At 35.8% G+C, this 27299-nt stretch overlaps 1 protein-coding gene across 1 annotated transcript; it reads left to right on the top strand.

Annotated features, from left to right (window-relative positions):
* Positions 1–212: 212 nt before the first annotated feature.
* Positions 213–24404, top strand: LOC120626849 (synaptic vesicle glycoprotein 2A-like). Its single transcript, XM_039894625.1, has 11 exons — positions 213–433; positions 11880–12041; positions 12893–13055; positions 13632–13753; positions 15174–15412; positions 16439–16584; positions 18716–18839; positions 19795–19936; positions 21388–21544; positions 22913–23040; positions 24194–24404. Exons 1-11 carry the CDS (start codon positions 253–255, stop codon positions 24271–24273), a joined length of 1644 nt encoding a protein of 547 aa, XP_039750559.1. The 5' UTR covers positions 213–252; the 3' UTR covers positions 24274–24404.
* Positions 24405–27299: the final 2895 nt, after the last annotated feature.

Below are 27299 nucleotides of genomic sequence, written 5' to 3'. Positions count from 1 at the left end.
ACAATTCATTCGTACCTATGTTTTTTTTTAAATATAATATATTTTGATAGGATTTATCCAGTGAATACTTAAATTGTTATTTATGTAAAGTTTTATAATTAAAAGAGTTCCTTTAAATTTTAAATAACCGATAATTTAATAATATATATGATTAAGAATTAATAATTAAGATATTTAAAAAAATATGTCAAATTTATTGTAAATAAACCTAAACCAAATAAAAAAAAAAAAGTTCCATAGACAATAAAAAAGATGTCCCGCCTCAGTGACAACAGTTCTTCAGACCGTAGTTTAGACAGGTTGAACGAAGTTAAAGCTTTCATTGAAGCTAATAAGCGAAGCAATGAAAAGATAGAAGACCACCACGTGGATGCTGAAAGAAGCCTGGCGAAACTGAATGAACTGGTCTTCGAAGATGCGTTTGAAGTAACAGGTAAGTTTATACTTAAATGCAATCCAAAGTTGACTTGCACCTCGGATCCCTCAGAGCAACGATTAGGTAGAAGCTTTTGGTGGCAGAGAAAGAACTACCGCCATTCTATTACAGGCTCATGAGGCATATAAGCCTCAGGTTAATGGCTCATGGGATGACACTTTGTAGTACGTATTATATACATGCTAGGCGAAGTGCTCTGTTTATCGGTGATGTTTTTAGAGCAACCATGAGGTGGGCCATCTCTGACCGTCATTTGTTAATATTTAAGAAAAAAGTGATGTTAACTTCCTCTGTGTGTTCTAAAGACTTTATAAAGGGGCATTAATAACACCCTTTCTGTTTACTGTCTCAAATTCCATCCTCACCATATTCTGGATGCCTGGTAGGTTCTTTCAATATTCGCTATAATAGTAGAGCTAATTCTTGCAACGATATAAATTACAGATATTTATATCGTTGCAGGCATATCGTTTTTCCATTGCGATAGACGAAAGGGATACTGGGTAGAGATAATTTTCTCGTTGTGCGAGAACTTCCTATAGATTATTTCCACGTATCACGTACAAAATGTATATCTCCCGTGTAATGTTCTCTCTCAAAACTTCGCTTTGGGTTATTCAAAGGGCGGATAAAAAGATTTCTTAAAGCTGGCAATGCATTGGAACGCCCAGGAACTAAAAAGCAAAAGAAATACTGCGATACGAGTGTAACCAACTTTTGTTTGTACCGGCGATCTAATTAAATTTTAGAACACAAACGCTGCTATTGTGATGATAGTAAGATATATTCCCTCGTGGACTTTTTCGTAAGGAATAATGAGTATCATATAGTACATATTTTTTTATGTATCATCAATACTTTTTGCAGCGCACGCCAAATAATGAACTTTATAGGCAAAAAATTGCTACTTTGGGTTACACTATTGTTGATTTTTTAATAACAAAAAGCTCGAAAAAAATCAGGTAACATACATAAAAAAAGAAGATTCCGACGAATTGAGAACCTCATCGTATTTGAAGTCAGTTAAAAATATATACTTTCTTTTTAGTTATTTTATTGACAGTTAATAAATATCTAATAACAAACATAATGTTAAACTGTAGTAAAACAGTTTGTTGACGGAATCAGCTATTCAACCGAAGGAAACATTTTTGAAAACGCAATCGTAGTCAGGGGTACAGAAAACGGAAAAGGCTTGGTTCTAATAATAATCTATTTTTATTAATACGTGAAGCAAAAACTTTTTAAAATCGGGCGAATTAAGTGATTATAGAAATGCAATATTTGACCATAACAGAACCATCATAATATTGAAACTTATTTTTTTATTGGGTCCCCCTGCACATGCATGCTTTACTCGTACATTAAAAATTCCTTATCATATATACATTACACAGATTATGCAAAAGAATTTAAAGGTAAGCACAACATGCTAATTTAGCTTGTGAACTAAAAATTTTCAAAATGAGTCAAAAAAAACAGAAAAAAAACGACAATAACAAAAGCCGAAACAGAAAAAACGGAAAAACTTAATAATGATTATAAAAGTGAGTTATGATTAAAATTAAAATTACAACTATCCTTAGCTTAAGAGACTAATTTTAATAAAAAAAAAACAAATTACCGGCCCACTACAGAGCAAGCCTGGGTCCAAGCCAAGTGCAGATTGGTAGACATCAGAAGAATTTAAGAACGTTATGAATAACTCAAGCGCGCAGGTTTCATCTCGATTACTTTTACCTAAAAGCAAGTAAAGAAATAGAAATATAGAGTTAGGAAATATAAATATAGAGATATAGAAATATATAATATATAACAGAAAGTATCCTATCAAACTCGGAATGACTGACTGATTAAGTTACTGATGATAACTTAACGAAAAGTCAAGTCAAAACTTATAATTTAAATTAATTACGAGTATGGTCGACCACAAAGCAACCATTAGGTATTATTATTATGGAATGTTGGATGAAAAAATAACTTCTAGAAATAACAACCCGATTGCGAAAAATGCTGCTGTAAAAGGGTATAACTAAGAAACTCACAGCAACATTTGTGATTATCCATGACTAAATTAGAGCCGACAATTCGACGCTGCTGGTAAAAAATATATCTCTTAGGTACGTAATTTCTAGCAAGCAGCATGTATATTAATAATGCTATTGTTGATAATGCGAGTGCGACGCGAAGAAACGCGAATGAGCTCATGAATAATGCACTCGTATGAGCCTAACACTAGCCGGGCAAAAACCGATAAAAATAGAAGTTAGTAAAAATGAAACCTTAGTGTTACTTAAACTCAAAACAAAATGTTAAATTTGAAACAATGGTGTGTAGGCAGTGGCGGGCATAGAGGGTATGCACAGTGTATGCAGATTATATAAAATGAAGAAAATCTCCAGTACGAGTTATAAATACTTAAGGGTAGGCTTATTACTCTTACAATGCCTATCCTTAGGTTTTTTATAACGCGTACTGGAGATTTTCTTCATTTTATATCATCTGCATATGGGATGGGCAGGGCACATAGCTCGGAGAACCGATGGACGTTGGGATCTTAAGATGCTGGATTGGCGACCCCGCACCGGTAAACGCAGCGTAGTAGGCCCCCAACGAGGTGGACGGATGACATCAGGCGAGTCGCTGGGAGCCGCTGGAGGCAAGCGGCCCAGGACCGTATATTGTGGAACTTCCAACAAAAGACCTATGTCCAGCAGTGGACGTCGATTGGATGACATGATGGTGATATAGTACAGAGCCTCTATGCCTGCCACTGTGTATAGGATTTAATAAATAATCTATTTTTTTTTAATTTCATCACTATCCATTTATTACCGAGCCCACTGTAGAGCAAGGGTACTTTCAGAATTCGAAAAAAACACTACGCTTGCCAAGTGCAGATTGGTAGACTTCAGAAGAGTTTAAGAACGTTATGAATAACTCTCAATCATTCAGGTTTCATTTAGATTACTTTCACCTAAAAGCGAGTGATATTTAATTGTATCGACCCATTACCGGCCCACTACAGGGCACGGGTCTCCTCCCACAATGAGAAGGGGTAAAGGCCGTAGTCCACCACGCTGACGCAGTGCGGACCTACATAAAAACGCACATAACTCTGAAAGGCAGAGTTCGTCCGGAGATTAAACTCGGATCTATTATACTATTAAGCCCTACGTCAACGATTAAAATGCTTGGGTGTAAATGATTGCTCTAACCAGGTTGCTTAATAATAATAATAATTAATAAAAAAACTTTTATTTGGGATAAAAACAACACATAGCAATTAACATATAAAATACGAGTTACACAAAAAAAAAAGTTATCATTAACAACTTAAACTCGTATGTAGTTATTGGTATGTAGGTTTATAATAATTTTACACCACCTATTTGTTCTCGCTCTTGTTGTCTCCTAATCTTAAGGTTGCCTGGCAGAGATCGCTTTTTAGCGATAAGGCCGCCTTTTGTATTCTACTCCAGTTTTTTTGTGTTTCTCTCTATTCGTCCTTTATTTTCCTAACTGTGTAGTGGTGTACAAATAAAGATTTTAAATAAATAAATAAATAAACTTTTTAAAAATAAAAAAAGAATCTTAAAATTAAGTTACAAAATAAATATGCTAAAAACAAACAAATATAGTTCCCTGTCGGCAGTGACATATCTGTGGTGTTGTTCCTCCCAAACAGAGAGCGTTATGCTGTAGCAGTGGTTTTATAATCACTGCTACAGCGCTGATTTTTAGGCGACCTCTCTCGACATCCCGGACCGGCCAAGAACTGCTATTTTGGTGGCAAGTGCATGCACTCTGTGTCTTCTAAATAATTCTTCTTGCTTCTTTAAAAGTTTTACGTGACAATTTGAGATGGTGATAACAAAAAAAAAACAACCGTCTAAGTTTGTAGTGGGCTTCTTAGACCAGGGCGTGTTTGGAACCCTCGTAGCTTAAGTTTTATGTTGGCGATTTTAGTTATCGCCATCAACTCACTTCTTTGTTATATTTTAGAGCATCAAAAGTGCCATATATGTGCCTATTTGAATAAATAAATATTTGACTTTGACTTTGACTTTGACCCTCTGAAAGAAAGGCAAAAGCCTAGTTTAGATGACTCAACAATCAACGCATTTGACTAAAGTTCTCGAATTATCACCATACCCTCCCATAAAGTTTAAACTTCACAACAAGTTTTACATTTTTATCATTATTTTATACGCGTACGGATTGATAAAGCGAGTTAAAACTGTGGCAGAGAGGAATAGCTTTATTATTGATGTTATTATTTGCTTATCAATAGAAGCAATAATAATAAATTGTTACTGGCATAACAACAGAAAAAAAATTCCAAGAAGAACGTAATTACCTATCAGGTTTTATTGAACCCAATAATTCAAAAGGAGTGCATATCTTTCATATCTTATATCCTTTCGAATCGGGGTCGGTCTCTCGTTCGGGGACACAGAGTTTAATCCTTGAACGCACCCCTAATTATTAGAAGTTATCTGTGTTTAAGCAATTAAATATCACTTGATTTATTCGCTTTAAGTAAGCACTTTTCAAGTATGTCTGTTTGTAGTGACTCTACCACCGATTCGGAACGCCAAAAAGAAGCCGCCGAGAAACTCAGCAGATGCTCTTTCCCAACATCATTTTACAATTTCACAATCATTGTTCTATCTTGTTTAAGATGAAAGCGGAGTAACTTTCTTCCATGCAACCTTGTCTTTAAGAAATTCATCTACAGTGTCATACTCTAGATTTATTAAATACTAGCTGTCCCAGCGAATTTCGTAACGCGGATGATTTTTTTGATTAATGTTATATTTTAATACTATTCCGGTATAAGAGGAATCCAAAAAATATCATAAAAATTGGTCCAGCCGTTCTTGAGTTATAAATGGTGTAACTAACACAACTTTCTTTTATATATATATAAATGTTTTTTTACATTCTTTAAACTTATGTAAATGTAAATCTAATATTAGCTTCGGCATCATGTAGGCCCACAAAGGTGTTCTGCCCATTTGTAAGACGATATACTGATATCACCAATTTATGTCCGTTTCTTGTAAGTCGATTGTTTATATCCACTTTTTTATAATGACTTAATGTTTCGTTTTACAAAGACAAAATCATTATAAATCTATTACGAGGCTACTGTAAGTATACCTATTTCTTTAAATATTTCACGGTGGGATTCGCGTGATCTAGGTATATATATTGTTTGGACAGCTCTTTTTTGCAATTTAAATATAGTATCTATATCAGCTGCATTGCATCATAGCAAGGTCCCGTAGGAAATAACACTGCGAAAGTATGCAAAATAGACAAGCACAGCAGTTTCAAAGTCAGTAAACTGTCTAATTTTTTTGACTGCATAAGCAGCTGAGCTAAGTTTACCCACTGACGTCTCTATATAGGCACTCCACCGAAGCTTCAGCATCGTGAGGAAACCTGCATGCCTGAGAGTGGTCCATCATGCTCTCCAAGGCGTGTGAAGTCCACCAAACAGCAATTGGTTATTTCAGCATGAGCCATATTGCAATTGACCTTGTAAAAAAAAAACACTGTTCCCATGAAATAATAAAAAAATCTTTATTTTTCATGCACAATTTGTGTAAATATCATATTTAAATTATCTATGCACATTTTAAATATTGCATAGCATGATTATAATCTGGAAATCTCATTTAACAAATATCTTTATAAATACACTAGTCCCTCGCGGTCCCTTGAGATCCCTCGTGACATTATCCGCGTATAAGTCAACCTTAAAAGGCAAACATTGCTGTAGTTGACTTTTTTTTTTTAATTTCTTAGGGGAACAACTGTGTCACACATGATTTTATTGAAACTTTAACCGTTTACGCAACGCACGCAGCGGAAGCTCTCAAAAGGGAAAAAAACCCCGATTTTAAATATTGTATAGAAGCAGGCGTTACTTTGCGGAATTCCATGATATATTAAGAAAATTAAGCTTAATTTGCTATACTTCCCGAAAAGTAAAATTCATACCTATAGTTATTATATATAGTTCCGACGCCACGCGTATAATGTTAAGACTGTGTCTGATTTAGCACTTCCCCAGACAAACTATGTCACAAAAAGCTCGTCAACTAGTATGTATAAAACGTATTAATAGAAACAAAAAAGCTTCGATAAAAGGTATGCTTTAAATACCGGTTCGAAGGTATTCTGATGGAATATGTTCGGACCGGTATATTTTTTATGATTCTTCAAGGCAAAGGAGTTTCTTTGAATAGTTCAGCTGTCATTTAGCCAGTGCTATATTGCCAGTGTCATAGAAATAACTACTTGGCTCAGACCGATGGATTTCCCTGCATGCTGTGTACATTTACTATCTTCGGATGCCCATCGTATACTTCCCTGCGAATATTGTATTCTTATACCAGTATAAGAGGGATTTTGATTGCAATTTGATCTGGTGCGAGCGATAATTGCACCGTTTTTTCCAGGAGTGACCTTGGATTGTAAGCTTCAGTGGGCTCCCAATGGGGTGCGGGTAAACTTAGCCCAGCAGTTGGGGCAAAGCAGCTGATATAGATACTATATTTATATAACAACAAAGAGCTGATCGATTAATATACAAACTTCATCATATTAACCCATTACCAGCCCTTACAGGGCCCGGGTCTCCTGCTATAATGAGAAGGAGCTAAGGCCTTAGTCCACCACGCTAGCTCAGCGCGGTTTGGTGGACTCCTCACACCTTTGAGAACATTATGGAGAACTCTGAGGCATGTAGGTTTCCTCACGCTATTTTCCTTTATCCTACGCGCATAACTTTAAAGTTAGACTTGGTCAGAGGCTTCCTGGGGTTCGAACTCGGCCCCTAGAAAGTGAAGTCGAAGTTCTACCCAGTGCGCTTTAACCGCTAAAAAAATATAAAATATAATAAAAAAATAAGTGGCATATTAATTATACGCTCAGTAAAGTTTATATTATTAACATGCAAAGTCTGTACCCCCAGTACGTGATTGCACTTCTCGAAACCGTGGATAGTTTTCGAATATCGATACACTATAACGACAGAGTGAATAATACTCTACGTCTTGTAACAAACTTTGAGGTCTCCTACACCTAGTGGTAGAGCATTTTGAGACACAGCTTATCCAGGGAAGTAAAACGGCCATCTTTATTTTTGTCTGAAATTCCGTTGTCCGTCTGGTTGCCGTTGTAATTACTGGCTCATGGGCTTAACTCCTGTGTCTAAGGTTGACACAGGCCGGCATTCAGCAAGACGTGTTCCATGCATTATCTGCAAAGTTTTAACGCATTCTTTATTAAATTAAAGTCATACCTTACGTACCAACTAGAGCTTTTTTTCACAAAGTTTTAAAAAGGAAGGCTGGCTCTATCATTCTCTTATTATTTTTGATGGAATTTAATTAATGACGGCCGACTGGCGCAGTGGGCAGCGACCCTGCTTTCTGAGTCCAAGGCCGTGGGTTCGATTCCCACAACTGGAAAATGTTTGTGTGATGAGCAATAAATGTTTTTCAGTGTCTGGGTGTTTATATGTATTTTCTAAGTATTTATGTATATATAATTTATAAAAAAAAATATTCATCAGTCATCTTAGTACCAATAACACAAGCTACGCTTACTTTGGGACTAGGTGGCGATGTGTGTATTGTCGTAGTATATTTATATTTATTTATTTATTTATTTAATGGATATTTGTTATTAAGTAAAAAAATTAAATAAAATTATCGTGTTTCGATACTAGAAAACTGATAGTTCTCACGAGGTTTGCTAACTCGTACTAACGGTACCGTTATGTTGTGTTTTTATTGCACACCAGCGGGTAAGTGACCCCGGCAACGGTCTATGACCGTCTGTGGCCACGACAGAGGTGACCACGGGGTTTTGATTGATGTGCGTTGGGTTATGAGTAATAGGGTTTTTAGTCACTTTACGTAAACAAGGAATCGTTATTTATATTTAACCAAACCACAAAAATCTGGAATAAATAATAAATAAATAAATATACTACGACAATACACATATCGCCATCTAGCCCCAAAGTAAGCGAAGCTTGTGTTATGGGTACTAAGATGTCTGATGAATATTTTTATGAATTATATACATAAATATTTAGAATATACATATTAACACCCTGACACTGAAAAACATTAATGCTCATCACACAAACATTTTCCAGTAGTGGGAATCGAACCTTTGATCTGGGGCTCAGAAAACTGCGCCAATCGGCCGTCAACTAGCATAAAACTGTACTGGACTATAGGGAATGACGATTTGACAAGTTGTTAAGACTTATTATTCATTGTAAAGTAGAAATCTTATCGAAACGTGTGTAGACAGTAAATCGCAGAAGATCTGTTTGGTGATATAAAGATTGAAGAAATTTTAAACCACACCGTAGATATTCTCGTGCTTTTCGCGGAGTATAGCAAATTTAGCTAACTTTTCATCGTATATCATGGAATTCCGCAAAGTAACACCCGTTTTCTATGAAATACTTATTATACGATCATTTATTTATTTTCATTTAATTTTTAACAATCAACTTAATAAAATAAAAATCACTATTAAAAATTTATAAGAAAAAACAGCCGCCGCTTGCGGGGCTTTTGAATGCCAGTTTCCTTGTCCGAATCCCGAATGTCACAATACGCGCCGTTTCAAGGACTACTGCCTTCTGTATCCGACCCTTGATCCAACAAACAAGCGAAAGCTTCTGAAGATGTTGATCGAAGCTTTTCGCGAGAAGACCGTTGACTAAAACGACGACTCAACATTCCACATGGCGGTAATCTCTTGAGCAAGGTCCAAGTATTTAGATACTTTTTCCTTTTCAGCTTTCACCTTTATTATCGTCATGTGGAATAGTAATGTCAACAATTATTGCACGGCGCACTGATCGATCGACTAGCACTATATCAGGTCTATTAGCTGTAATATACCTGTCGGTGATAATCGTTTTTATTAATATTATTACTAGCGCTAATTTCAAAGAAAAGTTAATGACATTCAGAGTAAGTTGGTACGCAGATAAGTTTTAATTTCTAAACAATATCAATATTGCTGACAACGCCGCGTAAGAATGCTGTGGGTAGTGACCTATAGTCAGTATAATGTGTATACAATCATATGAATGAACTGAATCCATACTAATGTTACAAAAGCGAAAGTTCTGCGTCTGTTTATTTTATTACAATTTGTTGGGTTTAATCTCTCATAGTAAAACAATTAAAAAACCGCTGTGTTTCAATACAGCGTACATTATTCTACTAGCCCAGCATATTCATTTGATTCCCAAATTGAAGGAGTTGTGAAAAAAATAATCAGGATTATGTAGTGGTGGCCATAACACAGGTTTTTATAGCTAAAGCAGTTTGGACTAATTCACTTCTAAAACAAAAAAAAAATCGGTTCATCCGTTTGGGAGCTACGATTACACAGACAGATCATCTATGTTGTGTCTGCGTGTATGTGTGTCACTCACACACACACACACGCACACACACACAAACCACACACACACACACGCACGCACACACACACACACACACACACACACACGCGCGCACGCACGCACACACAAACCACACACACATGATATACTTGTGACACCGCTTCTTTTTGCGGCGCGGATTAAAAACAGTAAATAAATATCAGTGAACTATCAGTCGACATGGTTCGAATATTTTATATTATGAAATGTGTGCCCTACATTACCTGTTTGCTTAGGTACAGTATTAACGTACTTGTGCAAATCGGTTTATTCGAACCCGCGAATTAATTGTAACAGATAAATAAAAAAATGGTATCTATCTATTATCGTATATTACTAGTCAAATCCGTTGTGAGAACCATGATGATGGAGTTATGAAAAAAAAAACTTGCTAGTTGTGGTAGCGGCCATCTTGGATTTTAAATTCATCATTGTTATTATTTTCTAGTTCTACTAGTCAGGCCCTTTCATTTGGTGAGCATTGTAAAATCATATTATGTAATCCGCCATTTTGTGACGGCAGCAATATTGGACCGTTTTCCATTTTTTTTTATTTCACTACAAGTTTTTTTATCTCCTGGTGGTAAGTGATGATGCAGTCTAAGATGGAAGCGAGCGAAGCGATAGGTGGTATGGTAATAATACTCCTAAATGGTCTGTACTCGACATCGCACCGGAACATTAAATCGCTGAACGGCACGTCGTTGTCGGTAGCGTGGTAACTAGCCACGGACAAAGCCTCCCATCCGACCCGACCAGAGGAAATTCAGAAATTATAAATTCCCAAATTTGCACCAAATCGGGAACCGATCCCGGGACCTCTCACTTATATTCAAAGCGCTTACCGTTGCGCCAGCGAGGGCGTCAACTGTATTCTGATATGCCATAACCACACGGCACTTTTACAAAAAAAATAGTTTTCTTCGTCGTAAAAAACTATATAGATCATTCATGGTTTGAGCTATTTAAACCATAAGCTGCTTTTTAATTTTTAAATCTCTTACTAGTCAGCTAGACTGCAATCTAACCTGGTGTTAAGTTATGTGGTCAGATGGTAGCGGGCTAACTTGTTATTAACAGTTATTATAAGCCCATATCTAAAACTAATCGGTTTGCAACACGACTTTGTCGGTAGAGTGGTTACTAACCATGCCCAAAACATAATATGTGACATGGTGATACCAAAAAAAAAATATTTGGCAAATTTTGTTGTGGGCTGTTCTTAGCGCGTTTGGAACCCTCCTAGCTTTAGTTTTAAGTTAACGAATACAGTTATCACCATCACCTAACATTTGTGGAAACATGTTGGTGGAAAAAATACAGTAATTTAAAATTATGAAATCCTAAATTTCCACTCCGAGGATCGAACCCTAGACCATGCAATTACAAGACCACTGTGCTGTAGTGAGCACTATGGTGTGGTGCCAGGGAGGTCGTCAAACATAAACAGTTTACATAAATATTTCGTATGACGTAGGTCAATAAGTTTGGTCAATGCGAAAAACTTATGACTGTGGCAAAGGAGAGCATAATTTATTGGAAAGTAAACTAAATGTAATAACGTTTTGCGTTACCATAGCTAGCATCTACAAACAGACAGAAACCATTTAGCCCGGGAAAATAAAAGATTCCCCCGTGATTTTTACAAAACCGCAATAAACGAGAATTAGTTCAAAATCTAAATTCCCACCAATTCAATCGCCTTGAATTCCAGGTTATTTATTAAAGTAAGTAAGATATTTTACTTGGCTAATAAATAGCCTATTTTAGCCTCCAGAAAACCACTTTAAAAACCTATGATAATGATTACGGAAGTAAGGATTCCCTGACCACAAATTAGTGAAATAGTGGATATTATATTACAGCTGCGTTACCCTATAGTGCCCACAGCAAATTGGATTAAACCATTTAAACAGATTACGTGTAACGTTATGCTTTCGTATCCAGGTCACGGGCGGTTCAACCACCTAGTCCTACTGACCTGCGGACTCATCATGCTCAACGTGTCGATGGAGTCTGTGGGAATGAGCTATGTTGTCCCCGCTGCTGAATGTGAACTGGAGCTCACCAGCGAGCACAAGGGTCTGGTCAATGCTGCTGCATTCATAGGTAAGGAAGAATTTTAAAATACTCATCTTCATCATCATACCGGGCCACTCCATGTCAGGAATCTCCTCCGATAGTAGAAACGTACACGCTTCTTTAATCTCCTACGTTTTAATATACCAAGGCTGTAATCTGCCACGCCGGTCAAGTGCGAATGTGTGCGGATGTGGACCCCTTAGAGAACATCTAAAATAGCAGTTTAGTCAAAATGTTTTTATTTATAGCAAGTGATATTTTAAGTGCCTTAAATTACTAGAATAACACCGTAGCTCAATCTGATTACTGTATTGAAATCAACACATAATAATTGTGTTAAATTGTGCTCATATCCATAAAATTTCGGTCTGCATTGTTGCCATCAGTTGAAAAAATAACGCAAAGATAACCCATAGAGCAGCGAGCTAAAGTCGAACAACGCTCGAAGCTAATAAATAATCAGTCTAATCCAGATGACAGAATTAATTTAGAATGTAAAAGCAAAGTAGAAAAAGGATAGCATTACTAAATTTAATTCGCCATCCAAAGATTTAGTATTAAATTTATTTTTACTTTCGGGCATCAAGAAAAGACCGCGACGCAAATATTGCACAGCGATCAGTTGCAATATTTTTATTGGAAAGTATTTTAGAACTTTAAAATTACACTCGCTTTATTCACAATTATATTTCTATTGCTGTTTTTTTCCATATCCCGTGGGACAGAAGCTAGCTTATGGCACTCTTTGTCTGTTCAACAAAATCTATGACAAACATCAAGTTGATTGGTTGCTAAATTGCGTGAAGGAAGGACAAACCAGCAAACAAACACACTTTCACATTTATTATATCAGTAAGGATACAATCATTTTTCTACAGGTATCATAAGTACTTCGTTTCTCTGGGGCTACCTGGGTGACCGATTTGGTCGGCGTGCAGTAATGTTACCCGCCATGGTTGCATCGGCTGGATTCTCCATAGCATCATCCTTTTCCACTAACGTCTGGATGCTGTTGATCCTTAGGTTCTTCACAGGTTGCCTGTGAGTACACCATTTATTATTTAAAATTACCTTAGCTCTAAAAAATATTAAAAACCATTGGGTTCATTGATGATTATCTTTTTAAAATTTAACTATCGTTTTTATCTAACTTTTTCACCAACTTTTTATCTAATATCCACATTTATAAGTCTACACCTAACAAAAGTAGTAGTAAAGGAACACATTCGATTGTGTTGATTACGTACTCAAATTGGAAACTTATTTATTAATTTAAAGAATTTTATTGCTTACAAAAAGAAAAAGGTAAAACTGATGGTGTAAAAATAAGACATGCTAAAGGCGTTGATAGTGTAGCCTTTGTAAAGGCATCGAAATTATCTCACCTCACTTCACTTTAAGCTATGGATGAACTTAATCACTAATACCTGGTAATAATCGTACTAATAGTAGAAGTTATTGCCTTATATTAGAGCGTCTCTTGGAGACGTTCTTTGCCCAGCTGTAGAAAATTCAGATGAAGATGATGGTTTTGGTAGTGGAAACATTAAGGATGATAACGTTGACGACGCCGATGACGAACACGATTACGATGGTGATGAAGTAAATCTTTTACAGTGTTTCTGCATCAAGTGCAACGGTTTACGCTTATCTGGGGGAGATGCATACAAGCTCAAGACGCGCTGCAGCTATAGCTTGGGGCTCAGCTTTTATCTCTTTCTCCTTTATGATCTTACCAGGTAAGTCTAATCTCCCTCCAGTGTTGCAAAGAACTGTATTGTTGCTAAAATTCAGCTGTGCATTTTAGCCAATAATTGTGCTTTTAGGATTAGCCACTTTTTAAGAGGGTAATTTAGTTTTATTAGGAGGTTAAGGTACACCCAGATTAGCTATTTCTAAGAATGTACATGGTTAAAGACATGTACCTAAGTCTTCAAATATATTATCAAAAAAGTATCTGGCTTTTAGTTTTGGGCGTTCTCTGAACTGGCGGCTTTCTACTATCTTCTTATTATTTTGTGGAACATTATCTTATGTCATACCTATACACTGTAATTTTAATACAATACAAGTAAGCCCCCAGGGCGTGTTTAGAATTTACTAGTTTTAAGAGTTCGTTCATAAACCTATAATAATTAAGATAATCCGACTTTAAAAGAGGCATCCTATATTATAATGCTAGTTTACAAAAATAAGTCGATTTGAGCCTTTTTATTTGAGTTGCTTCCTTATATTTAATACCACATATGTTAAAGTTATGAATTTACAGTGGTCCCATTATAATCTATTCTTTGTTTATCCATATCCTGCTGTTTTTAGCCGACTTCTTCTTAGAAGAATCTGCTGTCTGAACCAGCACCTATAGTATAGTCACTGACACAAAAGCTGATAGACTTTACGTTACAAAAGTGCATATGAGTAAGCTTAGTAAATACATTTTGAATGAAGTTTGAATTATCAAATTTAGCTCATAGTTGATCTAGACAAGGGCGTCAATAACTGATTAAGTAATATAAATAGTTTAGTGATTTATTTGCCAAGGTTGGATGCACTAATTTGACTGATAGAAGATATCACTGAAATTATTGCAATAACAAATATCAAATGTGTATTAACGCTCGGTCACTCGTGTGATTGACCTAATTTGATAACACCAATATGCGTTAGAAATAAGGGCTAGTGCATTACAACTGATAAGAGGGGCCTTGAGAGTAACCAGTTGTTTAAATGTGTGACGACGTCGGATGACTCTTTATTAACTTCAAAGCTTTAGTTGCGGTTATCTATGGGAAAATGGAAATTTAAGGGAGCAGTATGAAGATATTTTTAGGAAAATAATTGGTGAATGCACTTATTTAAAAAATGGTGTTGACTAATTTAAACCTTGGTATTATAAATATGATAAATTCTGATACTCTTTTAAACTACCAGATGACAGGCGCGGGCTACTAATTAGTATAGGGCATCAAGTAGTCTTAATTCGGAACAGCTGAAAAGACGACGACCGATACGATCTACACCATTCTCATTCTGACAAGCAACCAGAGTCTGCCTGTTGAGAGCTGAAAATGGGTCAATAATGACGATAATTATGAACCAAGATTTAGTGCTAATTATGATGATTGTTTACTTGTCTTAAACCTAAACTTCTTTTTGTAGGTCTAGCATGGCTGATAATCCCTGGCACCTGGTCCTTTCCGCTGCTCGGATTCAAGATGGTTCCGTGGAGGGTGTTCATATGGTCATGGTGCGCGCCAGGACTGGTGTCCGCTGGCGCATTGCTATGGTTACCAGAGAGTCCCAGATACCTGCTATCGTCTTGCGGTGCGGAGAAAGCTTTGCCAGTGCTGGCTAAGATGTACGCGTACAACCACAACACTAGGGAGTCCAACTATCCAGTAAGATTTTCTGATGTACTACTTGATTGTAGTCCACTAGTGGACTGATAGAGGCTATTAATGACTGCTGATAAGGTGGAGATGTTCTAATTACATGATAAGACTGATCCATTTAAAGGGGATCACAATCATACCCCTTTGAACCTGTAGGTTGTGGTTATTTCACCAACGAAAACCTCCATTGCCAAGTAGGGTTGAAGTCAGACTGGCGGTCGTTAAAAATATGCCTAAAACAAACAAATCAGTCATTAAGTTTTGAAGAAGACAGTAGTGCCGACCATGATAAAGGGCAAGAAAAAGAACAGGAACACTTTTTTAATATTTGAAATCGAATACGATTCAATCGTAAATCACTTACCCAAATCAGAAGCAGCCTTTACTTATTAAACAAATGTGCTATAAGAGTTTATTACATGGCATGTGAGGTAATGGTTGGATGTAAAATAATGAGGTTAAAGTAAAATAAGACTATAGACCCAACAATAACAAATACAATGGTTGCCATAGATAGTAACAGTTCGAGCTGCTTTTAAACTCATAATTTGCTGACAAGATTTTATTATTGCAATGCATTATTTAATTTTCCTGATATTTATTTTTCCAATAAACAAGTTTTATTTGCAAGCCAGTTCTAAATTTAAATAAAACTTTTGATAACTTTTGAACCTCATTGTTTTCGACGTTTCAGAGTTTAAAGATCGTTCGCTTTTTAAAATACACAAGTTACGAGTTTACTATGTTATCTATTTGGCCACTAAACCACAACAGATATGGATTTTACCGGCCGCTGGTCGCGTGTATTTGGCCAGTATAGTACAACAATTAAGATTTATCACCAAGAAGATTGTCAAAATAATGCTCGTATTCCCAAGCATGATTGAGATTGTTTTGTTACGTCAGGCAACTCTTTCCCACTTTATATACACAAGAAACATAAGTGGTCCAAATATGATCCCTGTGGAACTCTTACAGTCGTTAGTTGGTAAGTAAATGTTGAACACTTGTATAGGTACCTATTTGTTGCAGGTGGAAAGGATAATTACTAGCAACATAGAGGCATCCAAGACCGGAGGGTTTGTAGGCGCTGTGAGGAATATAACGCTGATGTTCCGACCGCCATTGTTACGCTGTGTCGTGATATCGCATACACTGATGTTTGCTGTGTTCATGCTGTAAGTTTTGAATGCTCGTTTTCACTAACGAACGACAATGCAATGCCTTAGTAACGCTTATCAAAGAAGATTCCTTGGCATACCTTTCACCAATCGTTTTTCACTAGGCAACTCATATAACCTAACTTGTCTATGGTTCTTGCCACAAAGTGTGGTGTTGGTGTTTGTATTCTCATTTTTTTTAACCGTTGTACATCAAGCGAGTCTCTGGAAGCCGCTGGTAAAAGTAGTTGTAACGGACATAACTCTGATATTTGCTGACCTCCCTGGCGTGGGAGGCTTTGGCCATGGCTAGTTACCACTCTACCGACAAAGACGTGCCGCTAAGCGATTTAGTGTTCCGGTGCGATGTCGCGTGGAAATCGATTAGGGGTAAGACTACCATACTCCCTAGCAGGTTAGCCCGCTACCATCTTAGACTGCATCACCACTTACTACCAGGTAAGTTTGCAGTCAAGGTCTAATTTGTAGTAAGAAAAATAAAACGAAAAAGGTACTTCCCGTAAAAGGTGCTAACCCCTTTGTTACTCTTTCTCCCTAAATGGGATATTGAAATTCTAGATACTAGGCTACCATGTAGCTAAATAAGCTAGCCTTAGCTTTTGCTTTGTAACTTAATACTTTCTTAGTAATTATAATAACAAAGGACCTGTTCTAGTTCATCAGAAAATTTGTATTACAAAGAATCTGTACCTGCAGACATCAATTTGATTTTTTTGTCGTCACTACGTAAATACTTTTCAATGGAATTAAAATTGAATGGCTGTTAAACAGATTTTAATGATTAAATTATTGCTGTCCAATCATAAATTCAATTATTATAACCGTTGATTGCTATTGGAAAAAGTTTTGCATTAATTAGTACAGTTGTTGCTTTGAGTGAATGTTTTAGTTAAATTTAATTGCTCTGTTACTTAGATTAATATTTAATTTTAAATTTAATTGTTTACTGTTGTTTTAAAACGATATTTATGACACAGCGAGTTTAATTGCTAGGTCCTAAAATCGATTCCCGTCTTGGGAACTTTAAAAAAGACTTCAATAGCGTTACTTACAATATTAAATATATATTATTTAATATTTATCCCTATAAATAATATATGAAGAGGTGATAGTGCATTGGTTGGGAGCTAGACTTCGCTTTCGGGGAGCTAAGTTCGAATCCCAGCAAGCACCTAACTTTTCTAAGTTATGTGCGTTTTAAGTAATTAAAATATCTATTGCTTCAACGGTGAAGAAAAACATCGTGAGGAAACCTGCATGCCTCAGAGTTTTACATAATGTTCTCAAAGGTGTGTGAAGTCCACCAATCCGCACTGGGCCAGCGTGGTGGACTACGGCCTTAACCCCTTCGCATTGTGAGATGAGATCCGTGCTCTGAGTGGGTAGGTAATGGGTTGATGGGATAATAAGAAATATAAAGTTTGAAAAAGATTTAAATCCGGAACAACGCGAATAAATTGTTTGAACGATCTTCGGGAACTACCAATCGGATCTGATTTTTTTGCGTTTGGTAGCCTAACTCTTGGGGAAGGTTATATGATATACTAGCTGTTGCCCACGACTTCGTCTGCGTTTGTTTTTGCTTTAAAGCTTCCCGTGGGAAACGCTCAGTGTTTCTTTATTTAATATTAGAGCTCAGACCTGGCGTATGTGAAAACGGGGATCTCGTTTTCACCATCGGTTCTCAAAGCTCTGTGTGTCTCATTGCCACTTCTGCTTCGCGACTCGAACATAATAATTAATAATTGGATATAAGCAGGCGTTACTTTGCGATATATTATGAAAATGAATCTGCTATACTCCGCGAAAAGCAGGAGAATATATATGGTGTAATTTATAATTTCTTCAATACTTATACTCCACGCCAAACAGATCCTCGGCAATGTACCCTCTACGCACGTTTCGCTCCGAAACCGGAGCATCCTCAGGAGATGTTGACTTTACAATGAATAATTGTCAAGTGCCACTTAATTGGAGTATAAGGATTGTAGAAATTATAAATGACAACATACAGATTCTCCTGCTTTTCGCGGAGTATAGCAGATTTAGATTAATTTTCATAATATAATAATTAATATGACAATCGTTTTTTTTTTCACTTTATTTGATCTTACTTACTTTGTTTTAGATCAAGTGGCCTGTATGTCTGGGTGCCTGACATCCTCAACAGCATGCTGCGCAGTACGAGTGAAGAGAGCATCACGATCTGTCAGATCATTCACGACAAGTTTGACAGGGAAAGGAACTTAACCGTAAGTCATCTTTTTTTTTTATTCCACTACAAGTTAGCCTCACCTCACTGAAATCTCACCTGTTAAGTGATCATGCAGTCTAAGATGGTAGCGGGCTAACGGTGGCGTGCACTCGATACAAGTACAAAAGCACTGCCTACCCTAAAATTCTGTGGGAAGTTATGATGCAGTCTAAGATGGTAGCGGGCTAACCTGCTAGGGAGTATGGTAGTCATAACCCTAATCGTGCACAAACATGTTTTGCCACAAAGGCGTGCAAATTTTTCACAGCTACAAATCTATTCAATTAGGCAATTTATTTGTATTTAATATTAATTCATTTCATTTAAGTTTAAATAATAAAATTAGGTAAATGTCAACTTCTTGGTCAACTCAAAAATGTCTACTTAAATTAGTCAAATTTAGATTAAAATTTCATTTCAAAATAATCATTAATCTATCTTCTTTTATATATATAAAAGAAAAAGTGTGTGGGTATGTTCCGTATAGGCTCCGAAACGGCTGGACTTTCAGGGAATCTCCGGATTGACCTGGCGAGTAATCCTGTAAAGTTTGGTGACGATCGGAGCACTCCTATTTTTGAACTGTCAAACTGTCAAATACAGCTTTTATTTACTATGATGATATTCTATTGTTGGGTGTACATGGGTGTAGATAATGATCTTCACCCGCTCGAGAAGAGAATAGAAGAGAATGAATACGGAGAGAAATAAATGATTTAATATTTTAAGAGTTTAATTAAAAATTGATTGATGTAACTTTATTGTTTAAATAAAATAAAGCAATCTAGCCCGGCGAAGCGGGCAGGGTACGCTAGTGTTAAATATTTTAGTTTGTTAAAAATGTAATTTTTAAATTTATAAATAGGTAAATCTTTAACACGGTATGGTAAGTAGTTGTATATTTTTATAGCCATGCAATAGACATTTATTTTGTATACACACGATGTTTACAGTTGATGGCGCCGGAGCACGCATGCCACTCGGAAGTGGCTGTGCGGGTGTTCCCCATCTCAATGGGCATGGGGGCGGTCTTCGCCGTCGTCTACCTCGCCATCGGCGTCTTCATCGGAAGGATTGGCAGGAAGACTCTTTATTGTAAGTGGTTTTTAGGGTTCCGCACCCAGACGATAAAACGAGACTCTTTCTAAGACTCCGCTGTCCATCTTCTGTCTCTCCGTCTGTTGGGTATCTTATGAAACGTGATATTTACACAGTTGAAATTTTCACTGAGTGGAAAAAATAACTTTTTTTCAATGTTTTAAGTAGAGTAGCACTTCTTAATCTTAAAAGAAATGAATTTTTTTTTAATTTTGGGATAACACGGTGTTATTACACGTTTTTGTTATTTATTTATTTATTTATTCCCATCTTACATTTTTGTCATTACAGGAAAAAGTTATCCTAATACGACAATGCAGCATGTTATGTAAATTTTAATAATATATATAACTACTAGCTGTTGCCCGCGACTTCGTCTGCGTTTGATTTTGTTTTTCTGTATCGCTAAGCTTAAATGAGTATAGTTGTATATATAAATATATATATATATATATATATATATATATAACATGTGACTGTCAATTAATTATAGACAAATAATTTGCAATAAAATAAAATTGTGACTTTACTTAAAGATCTAAGCTATTCTATCTCTTAAGTTGAACCAGACTGCTCACGGTCTGCCAATTTAATTTAAAATCGGTTCAGTAGTTTAGGAGTCCATCGCGGACAAACATCGTGACAGGAGATTTATATATATAAAGATAGTGTATATGATAAAATCCAAATCGCTATATTTTTGAGTTCACTCAGAGTGCAACAAAATAAATCCGTCTTCTCGGATATCACATTGAGGGTACGGAGTGCGCGCGTCAGTGGCGCCTCCTTCAGTAGCTTGGTGCGCTGTTGTATCCATTTGTAATTTTCTTGGGAAAATAGTGCAGTGATTTTTTTTTTCATCCCACTAAAAGTTACGATCGTTGAATCGGTTTCGGGAACACTAAATCGCTAAGCGACACGTCTTTGTCGGTAAGGTGATAACAAGCCACGGCCAAAGCATCCCACCAAACCAGACCAGAGTAAATTCAGAAAGAATGGGAATTTTTTCAAAAATATTATTTTTCGGGGCACTTTTATATTATATTTCATATTTTTTGTATATTTTAAGTACATTACCAAATGTATTATCACTACTTTCCAACAGTATGTACTCGTATCTGTATTTGAAAATTTCCGTAAACCGAAATCATAACTTATTTAGATTTTTAAATTCGCCATAGGAGTGATCACGACCGATTAAAGAGAGATACGTTATCACACACGTATTTATGCAAATATATATGTTTATTTATATGCACTACTACCTCTCTTCTTGAGCTGTGTTTTACGCCTTTGGTTGCCAGGAAAAGGTCGCTATGTAGCGATAAGGCCGCCAAATTGTATACTTTTTGTTAAATTCTTATTTACAATTTTTCTATATTTTTATGTGGAGTACAATAATTCATTCATTCACTCGTAGTCTCAACACGTTAACGTTTCCCCGCCAGCTAGTATAATGGTGGTATGCGGAGCGGCAACTGTCGGAGCCGCCTTCGTGCCACAAGGAGGTGCTGCCACGGCGCTGCTAATCCTGGCTCTCTGCTCAGGATGCGCTGCCTCCATCCTCGCAGCCATCGCCGTGGACGTGTTCCCAACTTGTCTAAGGTACAATGCCCTTGCGAGGACTATGTATCCTAGTTCTTAGAACCAGGGTACTAACTATACTATACTTTTGTTAAATTTTAATTTACAATTTTTCTATAAGTTTATGTGGTGTACAATAAAAGTGTATTCATTCACTCATTGTGGAGTCCACAAATCCGCACTGTGCCGGCGTGGTGGACTAAAATATATTTTATTTAACTCGCAAATATAAAAGGTTCGAATTAGAATCTTAGTAAATGAATTATTATTAAATAAATAATAGTTGAATGAGTTTCTAATGAGTTTCTTGCCGGTGCTTCTCGGTAGAATTTGCCTTCCGAATCGGTGGTTTGTTTGTTCCGTGTTTGTTTGTTTTTTGTTTGTTTGTTTGTTTGTTTGTTTTGTTTGTTTGTTTGTTTGCCTTAACCCCTTCTCATTGTGGGAGGAGACCCGTGCGCTTTAGTGGGCAGGATGATGTGATGATGATGAGAATTCGTGTTTTTTCGTTTGCTGTTTTCTATTACATAAACAAGCTTATGAATATTGGCCACATGTGTTACTAAAAAATACAGAACAGTTATAATAAAACTAGATGTGCCCTGCGGCTTCGCCCGCGTAATTTTGGGAGGCAGCGTACTGCTACATAGTCTACACCAACAGTAGTTATATATGAGATTTTGAGATTGTTTCACAAACATTTTTTTATCTTACGTAAATTTTTTTACAAAAACTTTAATTGACACACCTCTGCCCAATTTTAATATAAAAATTACTGAATGGTTTATGCTTCGTCAGTTTTCTTCAGTAGACGAACACCTAAAATTTAAGGTTTATTTTCTTTCTACGTTTATATTTTGGTTTATTTGACATTTTTTAATTTTAAGTTGACATTGTTATTTAATTTCACAGTTTTGATACTTTACTTTTTTGACATTTGTATACAATGGAAAAATTATTTTTTAATTAAGGTGTTATTATAATTCTCATGCCTTAGTATGGCGGATGTAGCACGGAACATGTTATGTTTTATTATAAGATTAAATTTGTTAACCTGCAATCACGCAAATAAAGATTCGAGTTAGAATCTAAGTAAATGAATTATTATTAAATGTTGATGTTGGAAAAGACCAACTAATGAGTTTCTTGCCGGCTCTTCTCGGTAGAATTTGCCTTCAGAACCGGTGGTAGAGTCACTACAAACATACATACTTGACGTTTAAAAAGTGCTTTTTATAAGGCCTACTTGAAATAATTTTATTTATTTATTAGCTTTTCAAGAGAAACAAACAGTACTATTACACATAAAAGAAATGCCATATTTTTATAGGTATCACATAAACCAATGAAGTTTCGACAACTTAGTAAATGAATTTTGAATTTTATTTTCAGAGCTATGGCCATGTGCGTTATGTACATGGTAGGGCGGGCGGGTGCGGCGGTGGGCGCATACTTACTGGGCAGCACCCTTGACGTGCATTGCCAGCTGGCTTTCTCCGTGTTCGGCGCTTTCACTGCAGGTGAGACATCCGTGTGGTCGCTGCTCATTGCGCCAATTAGCCGTCTCGTAAAAGGCTTTTAATTGAACTACTCTGAACTGCATATTAAGAGCGCGGTCGCACGGAACCCGTCCTCTGATTGTGCAACTCTGACTTAACTTGTTTTTTCTCATCGCTCTGTTATCTTCGTTCATTCACAGGCGAGAATTATAACGCGTAAAAAACACGCGTTGAGTTAACCTGCGATAACCGGTTCTTAAGGTCGTTGTCCTCTCATTTCTATGCTGTAACCTGACTTAGCGATACGCACGATCACTAGCGTAGCTAACGAGTTTCGAAACACGTATAACGACGTAGTAAAATGAATCTTATGTTATTAGTTTCAAAGTCGTAGGTACATTGCTTAGGTACATACCACTCTCCATTTTTATCGAATTGATCGAAGTTGCAATCGTTTGCTGTAAGTATGGCAATCGGGCTTTTAATTATCGAAACACTAGAACTAAAAGTAAAAGACATAAAAGTTTAAAAGTTATCCACGCTTGTACGCACGGCTAGCATGGGCAGGAGACAATAATCTCCCCGGGGGGATCAAAATGTATCGGCTCCCACAGCTTTATCAACTCTCAGAACACTGGCGCACAAGTTAAAATAATATCCTAATAATATATGTGTACCTAATAATAAATGGGAGTAAACTTCTCATATTCTATGTTCTCGTGCTTTATTATTTACGTTCACTGATATTTACAATCAAAAACTAAGGTTAACCTGAAATAACTTTAAAAAAAAAACTATAATAACACCCACATGTTGAATGTACCTATTAGAAAAAAAAAAGTATTTGTACTTATGCACACGATAAAAAACAAGCTGGCGGACGATGGTTTCTCACACTACCTTCATCCTGTTAAAATCGTGTAACCATGTGCGCGCGCATTTCGTTAAATCGTATAATTTCACTCATATGATTTCTTCCTAACGCCGCTAAAGAAGTATAACTTCAATAAATACGGCGCGATACGGAAAAACGTGACTTAGAAATTAAGATGGCGCGTAACAAAAAAGCTCTACATTTCTCCCACCAAATTTCTCTGTGAAATATCTTTATTGACGTATGGGAACGTCGATAAAGACATTTCACTTCAAAATCTAAATCTTTTTTCTCTTTCAGGATCAACGGTGCTCATAATATTTTGGCCCAAACCCGAAGAAGTAAGAGAAGAAATGGAGCAAAGAGGGTTAACGTATTGATAAAATATAATACCTAAGAGTAATCTCGAAATTTTTATACTTGAACGCCCAAATTCAATAATAAATCTAATCCAAAAGCTTAAGATTGCAAATTGAATTTAGTTGTGCTATACCTATCTATCCTTAACTGCCTCGTTGGTCTAGTGGTTAGCATGTTCAGCTACGGATTACGAGGTTCTGGGTTCGAGTCCCGGGTCGAGCCAAATTTCATAAAATATTGTGGAATTTTCAGTACCAGCCTGGAATTAAATGGGGAGCACTTTAAGCCGTCGATTTCGGTTATTATCTCTTAATTGGGGTAATAATAATAATAAATCTTTTATTTGAGAAAAAACAACACATAAAAAACATCATATAAAGTACATGTAACACAAAAACATATCCTTTTTATGAGCACATAAAAAAAAGAAACGATTTTAAAGTAAGGTAACTAAATAAAATAAAATAACCAAAAAACAAATAGATATAATGCTATGCAGTGACATATAATATGTAATGTTAAAATTTCTGTGGTGTTGCTTCTCCCAAAGTAGAGTAATAGCCGTTAAAGCCCACCAACTCGCATTTGAAAAGCGTGGCGGCTGTATACTCTAAAACTGTCTCTCCTAGAGAGAATAGGCTGCCGATGATAATGATCCTTATCTTCAGAGAAAAGAATGATAAGGACAGCATTAATAAATTCAATCTGACATCTGAAGATTTTGGATTGATTAATAATTCCGAGCGTAAATCTGTAAGAGCCATCCATAAAATATAATTAAGTACAAAATTTCAAAGTGTAATTTGGATTTCTTTGAAGTGACTTTAAAAAAGATACGTAAGGCGTAAGGGTCCGCGCAGATAGAGTCAACCGATCATAATAATATGACAGTGTAAGTTCGTTAGTCGGTAATGACTGGTGCGATATTTTCTGTACACAAATCTCTACGCTAATTATTATCAATTATCAATATACCGACCTTCAAAAGAATAAAATTTCTACTCTCAGAATGATGATAAGTTGGTTTAAATTCGGGAATAAGAAGCTCTGGATAAAAATACCGGAATAAGAATATAATTCAAAGGAAGTGTTCTCCAATAACTTAATAAAGTAGCGAGAACATTTATGAGCGAAGTATGGTCTAAAGTTGTAAAGCTATCAGAAATTCACTAAAGATATAGTAAAATACACCGTTTGAGAGAAATGTTACGCTTAGCGGAGGGCACACTTGAGAATTTTTGCTGCGAAACTCTTTGTCTCGATGAAAGCCTGGTTCATCGAGACAAAGAGTTAGTATAACATTTACTCGTAAAGTTCAAAATTACTCGTCATTTACTTTTTTATCTTTAAAATACAATATCACTTCAGTATTTAATTGAATACTTGGATTTTTTAAAATTAAATACACTTTTTGGCGGGATTCTTACACATTCTCCAAAACAATAACGCAACCTAAATGCGTCTAATCTACGCGAATTGGAGTCATGTATTGAATAGTCATGTACCAATCAGATTCACTTATGACGTTATAATACCTACTATCTAGTACTACTACTATTAGTAGTACTTACTATATAGTACTATAGTACTATAGTACTATAGTACTATAGTATATATAATACTATCTTCTTATTCTTTTGAATGATGAATCAAGCGTATAAGCCGAAGTCCTCTAGACTTGTCAAATGGGGATTGGTAGACTCGTCGATGATCATTATAGAGTCCTGTATGGTCTGCAAACTTGCTCATATAACTCCTAACGGATTGAGTTCGGAGTTATGTGCGTTTTATGGGAGGCTGAAGTATTAAAAATCACGCCTTCACCGCTCAACTAAATTAACAGGTCTAAAAGTTAATGAAATGTATATCTTTATTTTGACACTTGAAAATTAGGTACTATTAATGAAAATAGCTAGTAAATTGGCTCTATGAGCATCCTTACTTTATCTTGCATGCAATTTGTAACTCTATCAGAGTTTCTTAAGGTTGGTAATGATACTGATTCGGTCGTGCATAAATCTTTAAACTAAACTCAATTGATTGACAGCAGTAGTTCTGACCTTTTCACACTGTATCTTAATTCTAGGTGTCAATTTAGTTTAATGATTTTAATACAACAGAATTGACACCAATATTTCATTATACGAATGAATGTGCTCGAGCATGCTGGAGCTAGCAATAGCTACAGCATGCTCGAGAACATTCGGCGAGGTCTGCGCTGATCCTGAGACTAAGATTCATAAATATTTGTAACGTTTATGTATTTAGAAGCATTTATGTTCAGGCCGATTTATGTTCTCCGAAAAAATCATTTTTAGTAAAGAAAAAATTCACTATGTAAACTTGAATCAGCCAGACATTCAAGTTTCATCAATAGATGATTGTTAATAATTTATGGCTAGCTCTTATGGGACCTAATTAATAAGGAATATTAATATTATGTTTGTATAATAAGACTGATTATGTTTACAAGTACGTTAACTAATATTGTGAATATAATATTATCATTGTGATAAGTTTAATTGACATTATAATAAATACCATTATCAATAATATTTATTTTGTTATTTATACTTAAACCGCCAAACTTATTTAACATTTGGGTAAACAGTTAGAAAATACAGCGCGATCTAGTGGTTGCATTCCGTACTATGTCATTTTTGCAAGTGCTACGTATAGCTCATAATAGATGGCGCTGTTTATAAAAATAACGTAGACTTCACTAGATGGAGTTCGAAGTTTTGAAATCCGATTCTGTGGTTGACAACGAATTTAAATACAGTGGACTATTTATTAATTTAATGTTACCATCTAATCGTCAGTGAGAATATATTTATTTAATCCAAATTATAAACCAAAAAAAATATTAAAAAAGAGTACCTATGTTTTGTTACTGATTTAATGTTTTATCATAATAAAAAAAAATTATAAGTTTGGAAAATTTCATACTCCTTCATCGGCCCAATTTTTGGAAATAGGGGTACAGAGTTTTTGCTTTACGTATTGATATTATAAATAGATTGAAATTAACAAATTTTTCTATAAA

Source organism: Pararge aegeria, chromosome 10 (assembly GCF_905163445.1).
Source record: "Pararge aegeria chromosome 10, ilParAegt1.1, whole genome shotgun sequence".
Lineage (NCBI taxonomy): Eukaryota > Metazoa > Arthropoda > Insecta > Lepidoptera > Nymphalidae > Pararge > Pararge aegeria.
This window is presented reverse-complemented; position numbering and strand designations above follow the sequence as displayed.